The sequence below is a fragment of the Rhincodon typus genome, chromosome 19, assembly GCF_021869965.1.
Source record: "Rhincodon typus isolate 14 chromosome 19, sRhiTyp1.1, whole genome shotgun sequence".
Classification (NCBI taxonomy): domain Eukaryota; kingdom Metazoa; phylum Chordata; class Chondrichthyes; order Orectolobiformes; family Rhincodontidae; genus Rhincodon; species Rhincodon typus.
Genome location: NC_063350.1, coordinates 51238455 through 51252465, shown reverse-complemented (window position 1 = coordinate 51252465; position 14011 = coordinate 51238455). Strand labels below are relative to the sequence as shown.

General features: G+C 39.9%; 1 protein-coding gene across 3 annotated transcripts in view; it reads right to left on the bottom strand.

Moving 5' to 3' along the window:
• LOC125485425 (AP-1 complex subunit gamma-1-like) overlaps positions 1 to 14011 on the bottom strand; it is a 70401-nt gene that overhangs the window by 17047 nt on the left and 39343 nt on the right. For all 3 annotated transcript variants that reach the window (XM_048608111.1, XM_048608109.1, XM_048608110.1), the window contains 2 exons: positions 10766 to 10970; positions 1201 to 1325 (listed from right to left, as the gene is read on the bottom strand). In XM_048608111.1, coding sequence (XP_048464068.1) covers positions 1201 to 1325; positions 10766 to 10966 — 326 coding nt within the window. In that variant the 5' untranslated portion in view covers positions 10967 to 10970. The remainder of the gene's footprint in view (positions 1 to 1200; positions 1326 to 10765; positions 10971 to 14011) is intronic.

The window sequence follows — 14011 nt, the reverse complement described above, 5'->3', positions numbered from 1 at the left end:
AGATCATTATCTGTCAATACTTTGTCCAATGTATTTTCCCAAGTTCTGTTCAGTTCCAGTCCCAGTCCATTACCATCTGCATCATATTTGCATTGTTCTCAATTGTCTTAAAGCATTATGGTCACCAGTAACTAGATGTTCAAACTTTTAGTTATGTTTATTTGCTCTGGTTCATTTGTGTTGTAGATCTAGTAGCAAATCCCCCTTTTGGGCTACAAATGAATCCTGCATGGTTGGCTTTCAGATCAGTGCAAAGCATCCATCCTTAGCTTGCATATGAAATTCAAAGCACTTTATGTATTTCTGCATTAAACAATGCGTAAATGGGTTAATCAGTTTTAATTGTTCCATTTGCATATTTGCACAAGAATGTTATCTAGTTAAAGCTCACTGTTTCCATACACTGCTTTCCTCTTTGTAGAACTCAGGTGGATATACCTGCACGGGCTTCTACAACCTTCCTCTTCCATTTGTATATTTGATCATTATTTATTACAAAAATTATTCCCCAACTTTGGATGACTCAACAGATTTTAATAAGATTTCATCAATTTTCAAAAATCTGTGCATCTGCCTTACATCTGCTGCAATTCAATCTCACTGTACCATTCCACCATAAAATATACTGGGACACTAGCTTTTAAAGTACTGCTCCTTGGCAGATTCCACTTAAACCTTTAGCATCTGCATTATTTAACAATATTGAAATGCTTGTTTAGTAGCTCTCTCAATACAAAGACATCACGCTCAAGGTAGCAATAGGTTATGTCATGCTAAAGGTAACAGATCAAATTACTTATTAACATATCCTGATAAATCAACAAATAGGCTGATCGAAGCACCCTCACGCTGGCGAGTGCAAAAGAAATGTTAGCCAGATTTCTTTCTTATGACTGCAACCAATGCATATCTTGGGCAAAAACAGGATCAGACTAGTTTTGATGCACACCAAAGTGACAGCAGTAGCCTGAGATTATCAAAAATCAATATAAAAAAGGGACTTCATTTGAATTAGAAATTAAATGACAATATTAATGAAACTATACCAGTATGAGGCAGAGTCTTCTGGAATAGAATTTAGGGAATTAGTTAATTCCCCCCGAAAGGAACAGCTAGAATTTATTTCAAGCCAGTGGCCCAGGCTGTGGCATCAAATGAAGCTTGAAGGAATGATTTAAGACAAAATTTATTAGCACCTACTTCTTAAGGCAGTTAGTCATCAGTAGATGTACATCTTGTCTCTCATCTAGAAGCAGCATAGCTCCAAGATAACCAATTCTCTTGTCTGTGAATCTCTGAGATGCTATTAACTTTAAACATTCAAGCTGTGCAAAAATAAGACAAAAACAGAAAAATCAAACTGTAAATTTCAAAATACAGCTGTACCAAATCAGTGGAGTTCTCTCAGTTAAAGAATAACATTGATAATAGTGTGTATTTCTAATTCAATAATATAAAGAGGCAGACACATGAACATTAGTGAACTTAAGAAACACTTGAAACATCAACAAAACAGTTTAGTTGAGAGTAGTCTACTTCTCCCTCCACTACACAATTCTCACTTGCTACTCTTACAACATATCTCTTCTAGATTCAAATAGTCCACATTAATATTTTTTGCTTTGGTGCAGTTTCCATTTTCTCAAAAAGCCACCTTCAGATGCATTGTCTACATTGAAGGTGGTGTTTAAGTCCAACGGTTGGCATTCACTTCAGGAAAGCAAAATAGAGGATGTTTTTTAAAGAAGTCTATAAAGTTATTCATAGTCTTGGGTCAAACAAGGTTTTAATTGTGCCCATTTTGTGTTATTTCACCTGGAGTGATGAACTGTGTTATTCATTTTCAAAGCAGCTCTTTAAGAATCATTATGATTTCAATAACAGATAAACTGTGCAGGGCATTTGATTTGCTACCAAATGGACTGAAAACTTCTGCTATTGCCATGGTCAGGCTTATCACTGAGCGGCTTTATTTTGTTGTTTGCGTCCACTCCTGGCCTTGGTGGGGGGGGTATAACATACCAAGGTGTTTATTCATAGTGTGTTGCCAAATTGTTCGTCAATATGGCCAAGCTCCTGCATTGGTAGCGCGCAAAGCGTGACCATGCCATAATCAATAAGGTATTTCACCTAAGTGGAAAATGTAAAACAATGTAGAAACACTCAGAATTTAAACTCCATCACTTCCTTGACAATCTGCTTGTCAGGCAAAAGGGAAAGACTACTGTCAAAATAACTTGCATCGTGACAGAAGCTGACCACTGGATAGACCAGTGCTTAATCTACAACAAGCTGAGTTTAAAGATTCAGACAATACTTCGTGAATCAACTTCTAAGGCATGACCAAAGCTAGATGTCAAATTTCTCAATAATTCTACTTTTGCCTCTAACTTCACAACTCCACAGTTCGTGCTTCCTCCTTCAAGTAATGAAGATCAAAACTTCAGTATACATCCTGGGGCACCAGAAACACAGGCACCAAGATGTTATAAATAAATGATGAAGACATACATTATCCTTTCAAACTGAAAGTTAGTACATATAAGTCTTACAGCATGCCCACGAATCAAAAGCCGAGCACATAGCCTATGAAAGTGATAAAGACAAGCTCCAGCGTGCTGCAAGAGAAATGCAGAACGACTCATAGAATGAAATAAAAACAAACCGCTGGAGAAACCCAGTAGGTCTGGCAGAATCAGTGGAGATAAAAACAGAGTTAATGTTTCTAGTCTAATATGTATCTTCTTTAGAACTGAAGGCAGGTGGATAAGTGATGGGCTTTATGTTGTAGAAAATCGTGGGAGAACATAGAACATAACAGCACAGTACAGGCCCTTCGGCCCTCGATGTTGCGCCGACCTGTGAAACCAATCTGAAGCCCATCTAACCTAAACTATTCCATTATCATCCATATGTTTATCCAATGACCATTTAAATGCCCTTAAAGTGGGCGAGTCTACTACTTTTGCAGGCAGGGCATTCCACGCCCTTACTACTCGGAGTAAAGAACCTACCTCTGACATCTGTCCTATATCTCATCCCTCAATTTAAAGCTATGTCCCCTCGTGCTAGCCATTGCCATCCGAGGAAAAAGGCTCCCACTGTCCACCCTATCTAATCCTCTGATCATCTTGTATGTCTCTATTAAGTCACCTCTTAAACAGCCTCAAGTCCCTCAGCCTTTCCTCATAAGACCTTCCCTCCATACCAGGCAACATCCTGGTAAATCTCCTCTGCACCCTTTCCAATGCTGCCACATCCTTCCTATAATGCGGTGACCAGAACTGTACGTAATACTCCAAGTGCGGCTGCACCAGAGTTTTGTACAGCTGCAACATGACCTCATGGCTCCGAAACTCAATCCCTCTACCAATAAAACCTAACGTACTGTACGCCTTCTTAACAACGCTATCAACCTGGGTGGCAACTTTCAGTGATCTATGCACATGGACACAGAGATCTCTCTGCTCATCCACACTACCAAGAATCTTACCATTAGCCCAGTACTCTGTATTCCAAAATACAGCAAGTGCAACAGAAGGGAAGGTCAGGTTGGAAAACAAGGGAGATTAGAGATTGCAGGTGCCACAGAACAGTGAAAGACAAGAAATTATGAGCTACAGTATTTCCTAGGAGGCACTGTGCGTATTTTACAATGTGTTGAAGATGGTACATGATCTCCACAACCTTTGCTCCTATACTAACAATTGATGGAAGCGAACTAATCATCAATAAGGCATGTATAATGAAAAGGTGGCTCGAGCACTTTGCCAGGGTTAAAGACCTACACAACTTTGCAGGTTCTCTGCATTAAATTGAACAGTTGCTTGAAAAATAAAGCCCATCTCTTCTTCCTTCTGTGAAGAGGCACTAAAAGCGATCAAATCAACTAAAAAGGCCAATCCTCCGTGGCATTCCAGCAGAGATTTGCAAGTGTAATGGTACAGAGCTTATGAACAAACTTAGAACTGCTTCCAGCGTGTATGGGATCAGGAACATGTTCTTCAGGATCTCAAGAATGCCAATGTCAGAATCTGGAGGAGAAAAACGTATACAGCATCTACCAGGAATAGGCCTTCTCTCAATCACAGGAGATATCCTTACAAAGGTCCTATTTAACCAGACTACTGGTTGTCACTGCCCTCCTAGAATTCTACTGCAATTTAGGATTAAATGTAGGACAGCCAATTTGGTATTTTCAACAATACAACTACAAAGAAAAATGCAAGAGATCAACTTCAGGATCTATATATGCCGCTTAATGAACTGAAGTGATTGACAGTAAGAATCGATTCCAATGCATTGTTTGGACATCTTAGCTTGGACAAAGAGTCTGTTAAAACCTTGTGCCTGCAGCTGTGGTGAAATACCTGATGGTTTAACAATATCCAGTGGCATAAATTAAGGATGCAAACTCTTCGAGGTAACACTTAAGAAAATCACCAGAGAGCTACCTTTAGACAAAATTAGGGTTCATTCAGGGCAGCTCTGCAATCTATCCAGACTGTATGCCTTGAAAGTCACAGAAAAAGCAGAGAACTTCCATATTCTGCAAAGACAACTATGGCAAACAAATTCAAGTGCTGCCAAAAACACTGGTCTCCAAATCTGTGTCCCCAACACTCAGAGTATGTTTCAGCTACGGCCAGACATAACAGTTGATCAACACAGTAGAAAACATCTCATGCCTTGGTAATATGCTCCCTAAGGATGTCACTACTGATGAAGATATCACTATGTGCTTCCACAAAACAATTGATCCTACAGCTGATTGTCTGGAAGCAGCATGGAATTAAGGGAAAGATGAAAAGTCAAATGTCAAGGTGTTCTTACCACTTGCTATATGGTTCAGAATCCTGGGTCTGTTTCAGCACCACATCAAACCTGCATCAACCAAGACACTAAGGCCATTGACAACAATTTAACAGCAAGACAAAATTGTTAACTACAAGGTCCTTCATTGCGCTGGCCTCAACAGCGTGGAGACGATTATCCTAATTAATGGACTATGGGCAGATCACTTCGCCTGCAGGGATGATTACAGAATCCTCAAGCAGATCTATATGGGAAGCTCTCTCAGGATAAACATCCAGATGGTCTGTACAAAATGGGTGGCATGGTGGCTCAGTGGTTAGCACCGCTGCCTCAGCACCAGGGACCCAGGTTCAATTCCAGCCTTGTCTGTGTGGAGTTTGCACATTCTCCCTGTGTCTGCATGGGTTTCTTCTGGGTGCTCCGGTTTCCTCCCACAATCCAAAGATGTGCAGGGTAAGTGGATTGGCCATGCTAAATTGCCTAGTGCCCAGGGATGTTTAGGTTAGGTGGGTTAGACATGGGAAATGGTCTGGCTGGGATGCCCTTCGGAGAGGCAGTGTGAATTTGTTGGGCCGAATGGCCTGTAGGGATTTTATGATACTAAAAATGTAACGGCACTTTAAAAAAAGGCTCACAAACTTCACCATTTTAGAGAGAGCGCATTTGGGAGAACATTGCAGTTGACAGGCCCACTTAGAGGCAGCACTGATTCAAGGACTGCATGCACTTAATCTGCAACATCTGAGGAGGCCAGCCGCAAGTCAGAGGTGGCACACCTTTAGTATGTTCTCCCAAGCACAACAATAACATGAATTGCCAGTTCTGTGGACATCCATGCTGACCTTGCATCAGACTTTTAAGTCATTAAGAGGACAGAGAAGGCAAGGGATCACTTGCAACTTGGGTATCATTAAACAAGGAGTTTACCACCATCTTAATATAACAAGAGACAAAACTCTGCTTGGAATGGATTGCATCAACGCACATGAAAAGTTAGTTGAGATAGCAGAGACAGTATGTGCGTATATAAATTCATTGGGAAAAAAAAAGTGATACCGATAGTGATCTGGACCAGAGGTAATTTTTATAAATATAGAAAAAGGGCAGGATAAGTCCAACCAGGTTAAGTATAGTGTGACAGTACTATGGCTTTAAGAGGTATATTTTGTCCTTTTCTTTTTAAATGGAGAAAGATGGAGACAGAGGTACCGAGCAGTCTGCTCAAAGCCAATAGAGTAAACAGATTAAGAGGTTTTGGGGATTTTTTTAAAAATAAAAGGTTGGAACAACAGAAGCAGCCTGAATGGGTGGGGTCAAGTTCCCACAGAACCAGGATTTTTAGTTTTAGCTTTCTGCAGATACTGGAGCCTTGAAGCTCGATGTGGAAGCTCTAAATCATCTCTCTGTTACGGCTAAATCTTAGGGTTCTCTTCCAGCAGCTAGAATTGCATGTGAGACAATCCATCAGACAGAATTTGCCTTTGTCAAGGGTTGTTTATAGAGCATTACCGTATTGGAACAGTTAATTATTAGTAGTTAATAAACCCATTATTTTGTTAAGCATTTCAATAGAGTTGGTTAAGCCAATTCTTCTTTTTCCTTTCTATTTTCTCTATTTTTATACTTCAATTAAAAATACAGTGTGTTTTGCTTAAACAGAGTAGTTTGTCCAAATTGTATCTAGAATGCAATGCCTTACACTTACCTTTAAAATAATGATAGCATCAGGGTCGAGGCTATCTTCTTAACATATTTTGAGGGGGCTTGATCTTGTCCAAAACAATAGTTATAGTGTCATAGAGTCATACAGCACGGAAACAGGCACTTTGGTCCAACTCGTCCATGCCGACCAGACATCCCAATCTGATCTAGTTCCATTTGCCAGCATTTTGCCCACACCCCTAAAAACCCTTCCTCTGCATATACTCATCCAGATGCCTTTTAGATGTTGTAATTGTACCAGCCTCCACCACTTCTTCTGACAGCTTGCTCCATACACGCACCACCATCTGCATGAAAAAGTTACTCCTTAGGTCCTTTTTGAAATCTTTCCCCTCTCACCTTAAACCTATGCCTGCTAGTTTTGGACTCCCTACCCTAGGGAAAGACCTTGGCTTTTCACCCTATGTATATCTGTGAACCTTTATACAGTCACCCCTCAGCCTCCAAAGCTCCAGTGAAAAATCCAGCCTCTCCTTATAACTCAAACCCTCCAATCCTGGCAACATCCTTGTAAGTCTTTTCTGCACCATATCAAGTTTGACAATATTCTTCTTATACAGCAGTGACCAGAATTATATGCAGTACTCTAAAAGCAGCTTCACCAATATCCTGTGTAGCTGCAATAGGACATCCCAACTACTACACTCAATGTTCTAACCAATGAAGGCAAGCATGCCAAACACCTTCTTCAGCACCCTGTCTACCTGTGACTCCACTTTCAAGGAATTATGCATGTGCACCCCAAGGTCTATCTGTTTGGCAACATTTCCCCAGAGTCCTACCATTTAATTGTCTCAGTCCTGCCATGGTTTGCCTCACCAAAATGCAACACCTCACATTTATCTAAATTAAACACCATCTGCCACTCCTCGGCCCATTAGCCCATCTCAAGGTCCCATTGTACTCTGAAATAATCTTCTACACGGTCCACTACGTCACCTATCTTGGTGTAAACTAACAAACTCTGCAAACTAACTAACCATACCTCCTATGTTCACATCCAATTCATTTACATAAATGACGAAAATCAATGGACACAGAACCAACCTTGTGGTACACCGCTGGTCACAGGCCTCCATTCAGAAAAGCAACCCTCCACCACCACCTTCTGTCTCTTAGCTTCAAGCCAACTCTGTACCCAATTGGCTAGCTCCCCTGGACGCCATGTGATCTAACCTTACTAACCAGTCTACAAAAGAGTAATCTGGGAGAGAATAGGGCCCCTTAAAGATCAATGTGGTTGGCGGTGTGTGGAACCACAGGAGATGGGTGAGATACTATATGAATATTTTGCGTTAGTATTTACTGTGGAGAAGGATATGAAAGCTAGGGAACTTGGGCAATTAAATGGAGATGTTTTGAAAAGAGCTCATATTATAGAAGTGGTGGTGCTGGAGGTCTTATAATGCAGAAAGGTAGATAAATCCCTGGGACATGATCAGGTGTTTCCCAGAAGCAAGGAAAGAGATCGCTAGGTCCTTTGCTGAGATATCTGCATCATCGACAGCCACGGGTGAAGTGCTGGAAGACTGGAGGTTGGCTAACCCTATCGCAGGTGCCATTATTTAAGAAAGGATGTAGGGAAAACCCAGGGAACTATAGACCAGTGAACCTTATTGCCGGAGGGGATTGAGGGCCGGGATTTACATGCATTTGGAAAGGCAAGGACTGATTAACGATGATCAACATGGCTTTGTGCGTGGGAATTTGTGTTGCACTAAACTGAGTTTTTTGAAGAGGTGACAAAAAACATTGTTGAAGGCAGAGAGATAGACATTGTCTATATGGACTTTAGCAAAGTGTTCACAGTTGCTTTAATACTGCTGATCAGTATCAGAGTTCAATATCAATGTGACAGCATTCAGAAACTGAAAATATAAATAACATTAATTGCTACATATTTCACGTTGTGCTTGACTATTACTTCAAATGGTTTATTTGAAACTAAAGAGTAGACAAGGGCAACTTGATACATGTAATATATTTAAACTTTCAAAATGCCCTTGATAGTGTACAGCACACTATCATTACCATTGTCAAAACATTGTGGAGTCAGAGCACATACAGCAGAATGGCTAGCCAGTTGCCTACTTAAAAGGAAAATAGAGTTTAGGGATTAAGGGCTGTTGAATTGTCAGAAGATGGGTAAATGATGTTCCACAAGAGTCAGTGACGGGACTATCATTTACCCAATGGATTTTGTAATTAAAAGTACAAGGTTAAAATTTGCTGATTTGTTGGTAATATACAATTAGAGATACAGTTATTGGCAAGGCAGATAATGAGGAAATACAAATGGGCACCAAACTTTGAGTTGACATGTAATTGGCAAATGTACATCAATACAGATAAATGTGAAGTGGTGCTTGTTAGAGCGGAGTGTCATAAATACAAGACTGTCACAAAGCAAACAGGGAGTTCAAGAAAAAAATACCTTTAACCTAGTTAGAATGTGGAACTCACTACAACAGGAATCATGAGTGATGGTATAGAACATATTAGTGGAAGCTAGATAAATGTACAAGGGAAAAAGAAATAATGTTGATAGAGTTGGACGAAGTACAATCAGCGAAGGTTTGTGTGGTACATATACATAACTGAACTCATCCATGCTGGTGTTTAAATTATTTCTGTGCTATAAACTGAGAGCGCGAGGTGGTCATTTAGCTCAGGTGGTTGGACAGCTGGTTTGTGATGCAAATTGATGCCAACAGCATGGGCTCAATTCCTAACTGAGGCTATCATGAAGGACACTTCTTGCCCGAGGGATGGTGACTCTCCTGCTAAACCACCACCAGCTGTCTCCCTCTAATGAGACAGCAGTCTTATGTTGCTTTGGGACTATGGCAACTTTACCTTCTACATGCGATGGTACATTTTGGTAGGAATAATAAAGAGCTCACACGCTGATTGGAAAATAGTACAAAACATGGAACAGCAATACGATTCAGCTTACAGACATACAAATCACAAAATGCAATGACACAGGTTAATAAGACCATTACAAAAAGCAAAGCACTGGGATTCTTTTACAAGGGATAGATTTACAAACAGTTACTGATCTTAATGAGGCACCATTCTGCTCCTTACATTTTAAAAAGATACAGACAGAGTTGAGAAGTGCAAATTAGAAAGGATGATACCAAAAATGAAAAGTTATATGAGCAGGAAAGACCAAATGGGATAGAAAATTAGCCCCTTTAAAAAACAAGTGAGGGGTGACCATTTAGAGAACTTTTCAGATCATGCAAATATTGAATAGGTAGATATAGAAGTGATGCTCCCATTTTGGTCACAAATACAAAAGAGTCATTACTAAATATGATAGGGAATTCAGGAGAAACCTTTCTAAACCATGCTTAGAATGCTACCACATTGAACAGCTAAAGCAAACAACAAAGGCATATTTAAGATGAAACTAGATGAACACTGAAAAGGGTTTGGAAAGTCTGCTATTAGGGTTAGATAAAGTGAGGAAGGAAGCTGTGCTGAGCATAAACATTGTATTGATTATTTCACCTGAACAGCCAGTTTGTTTGCTATACACTTTATATTTACAAAGGACTGTTACCAGACATTTTGCAGTTTGAAAATATTCCAAACAAAACTACATCAAGTTGCTCACAGCTAAATGACTAAGCAAGTGAACCAGAAATCCTGCTTGGAGATCTACAGAGAGTGATTCATGCTGAAAATTGCACATGTACGCATATAGATGGAGATTGACCGTGACCAAGCTCCAGCAACCCAACTGGCTCTCAATTAAAAATGTGTAGTCAAGCAAAGTACCAAAGTCAACTGACACTAGCTCTATGCAACAATATGAAGCATTGTCTCCAGTACAAAAGAAGAAAATTAGAGAAACCAAACAAACAAAAAACTTAATTTATATTACTAGTTCACTGACACAGGAATTAGGAGCATCAGTAGGCCATCAGCCCCTCCAGCCTGCTCTGGGGCTGATCAATACTATGTTTTGAATTCTATATTCTGCTCTACCTCTGAAAACATTGGATTTCCTTGACCAATAAGAATCTATTTCCACCTTAAAAACATCCACTGATCCATCTCAACTAGCTTTTGAGACAAAGCGTTCCAAAGTCACACAGCCCCGAGACAAAACATTTCTTTTCACCTCTATTCTATGTTTTAAAATATTGCTCCCTCATTAAAAGAGCATCAACAAAATTGAAGAGTAACTCAAAAAACCCTTAAAATCATAACATACCTGACCAAAGTGTGCTGGATACCCAAGCATATGCATGTAGATAAGTTTTGCCACATTTCGACAACGGTATGTGTTGTCTTCCTCTCGAAAGGACGATCTGATGAGCGCACATTCTTTCTGAATGACTTCTCGTTCTTCCGCTTGCGTCCTGGCAGCACGGATAGTGCGAATCAGCTCTCGCAATCGAACAGGAGCTGGCATCTTGCTGTAAAAATGAAGTTAGCTACCTTAGACATCAGATTAATACATGGAACAAAGAATGGAACTTTGACTTAATAGGTCATCTCAAGGCACTGTTAGTTAAAAGCAAATGATTATAATTTTCAGGAATATCTTACTAATGGCATTCACAAGTATTTGTTACTTTTATAATAGCTAATGCAACACTTTTAAAATGTTTTCATTCTTGATTGCTGTCCAATAAGTCTGCTGATAGTGCGTGTACGTGCAATTGGCCACAGCTGTGATATAATTTATAGCCAGGTAATCATTCAACTTTTAAGATCAACCTGAAGAATATTGGCATGGTTCAAGGTGGCTGCCCATGCCCACAGAAATGTAAACAAGATCCAGCTCCACCAGATGGGAGAGGAGGGTAGAAGAAAGGAAGGTTCCAATGCAAGAACCTAAAACAGGGTTTTTATAAAACTGCAATATCTATTCTCGCGTAACTCAAGCTTCTAATTATTTTGCATAACAAAATAATAACATCTAGACCACTTGGAAAACCTTCAGTGGCAGCGTCAAAAGCATATTTCTATGTTTCACAGGTTGATGGCAGACAGCTATGTTTTATAGTGCGTCAGCAAAACTAGCCAGCTGACTCAACAGCAATATAAACTATGTTTGTTTTTCCATACTAACATAGCCTCTTCCCTTTCAGGATCAATAGATTTCCCCTTCAGTACTCCCCATAAAAGGTTATTCCTAAAATTAAAACAATTTGAAAAAAAAGTTTAAATCTCATTCCGTTCCTCAAGTAAAGTGCAGCCAATACATGATCTAATGAAACATCTGCTTATCAGAAATATTCTATAAAAAGACTTGAAATATTCTCACCATCTGAAATATTATGAATGATGAGGTTAAATCTAAGAATCTTGCCAAACCTGCAATTTCTGATTTTCAGGTTTAAAAGGTATGCCCAATAAAGACTTCTCCACTGTCTCAAAGTAATTTGCCTAACATCTTCTGCCAATCATATTTATTTATGGGAACATATTCTTCGGAAAGCATTCAAAAAAATATTGGCTATCAGCATTCTTGTCTGTTTAAACTGTTAGTGAAATAAAAATCAATTTCCCTGTAATTTTCTTGACAATATTCCTTCTTGCAGTCATTCTCTCCCCATTTTTATAACTGCTGCTAGATCCAAGAAATCTGATCACTCCATGGTAACTCACTCGTGATTACAATGACAACAAGGTATCAGTATGACGGTGAACACAGTCTTAAACATATCTTGAGACATTCACATATGCTGTTTCCAGTGTCTAGATAGAAATCACGAGTAAAAGGTTTTGTTTTTTGCGCAAGACCTGGTCCACTATCCAGCTTGTGACATTGCTACCATTTACAGCTTATTACCTGTACTATAAAATACAAAGATTCAATGTTTATCCCCTGAGTTTTGGGAGCACATGAGCATTTTTGTTTAATTCTAAGTCTCATACTGAAGAGGTCACAGCCACCATCTGGTTGGAACACATTTTCAGGGAACTTAAATCTTAGTATCAAGAAACAAATACAGCAAACCCTGGAACTGCATTAGCCATATTAATATAGTGGCTAGAAGAGCAAACCAGAGGCCAGAAATCCTGCAGCAAGCAACTCACCTCCCGACTCCAAAGCCGGTCTGCCAAGTCAGATATGTGATGGAATACTCCCCACTTGCCTGAAGGAGTGCAGCTCCAATAATGCTCAATAATCTTGACACCACCCAAAGTAGCCCATTTAATTTACAGCACATTCACAAACATCCCCTCCCTCCACCACCAACATACAGTAGCAACAGTTTGTACGAAGATGCATAGAAATTCACTAAAATTCCTGTGACAGCACATTCCAAACCTGCAGCCACTACACAGATAAGATAAGTAGATACATGGGAACGCCACCTCCAAGTACCCCTCTAAAGTTGCACACTGTCCTAACTTGGAAATATATCACCATTCCTTCAGCATTACTAGGTCAAAATTCTGGAACTCCATCTCTAACAATAGTGTTTCTTTGCCAAATGGACTGCAGCAGTTCCGTGTGGTAGCTCACCACCACCTTCTCAAAAGGAATGAGAGATAGGTAATAAGCATTCGTCTAGTCAACGAAGCCCGTATCCCTTAATGAATGAAACAAGACAAAAATTCCTGACCATTTTTTCATTTTAATATAAGTTACTTGAACCTCATCATTGTAGTCAGAGAGGATTCAGTGAGCCCTAGATTTGGTTCTTACCAAGGCAATGCTGATACAAGCTGAACAATTGTCATAACAAGATTGCATCTTGGCTAGGAATTCTAATGCATTGAACAACTATCAGCTAGTTGTTAATTTTTTTAAAAAATTTGATCATGGGACATCAACATCACTGGCAAGGTCAGTAGTTGTCACGCTTCAGCCGATGTTAGTGAGCCACCTTCTTGAACTGCTGGAGTGTGAGTGATGCTCAGAGCGCTGTTAGGGAAGGAGTTCCAGAACTATGACTGTGTAACAAAGTAAAAACGATACAGTTCCAACTCAGGATGGGTGCATGACTTAAAAGAGGAGAACTTGTAGGTTTTATATTCCTGCGTCTGCTCCCTTTGTCCTTCTAAGTGGCAATGGCCCCAGGTTTGGAACATGCTGTATAGGAGTCTTCGTGAGTTGATACTGCACTGGTGCACTCCACTGCCACCATGCCAGTGCTGGAGATAAAGAAGTATTTATTGGGGTGCCAATCAAGTCGGGTGCTTTATACTGCACGGTGTACAGCTTTCAGTAGTGGAGTTTCACTCAACCAGGAAAGTGAAGAGCATTCTAAATACACATTTGGCTTGTGTTCAGCTTGTCAGAGTATTCATACAGCTGATCTACATTTCTGGTCAATGCTAAGCCTTGGACTTTGATGGCAAGGGACTCTGTGATGGCAATGCTATTGAACTTCAAGGAGCGATAATTAGAATCTCTCATTAGACATGGTCACTGTGTAGCATGAATGCTACTTGCCATTTATCAGCCCCAGTCTCAATGGTATCCACCCCATTTTGTTGC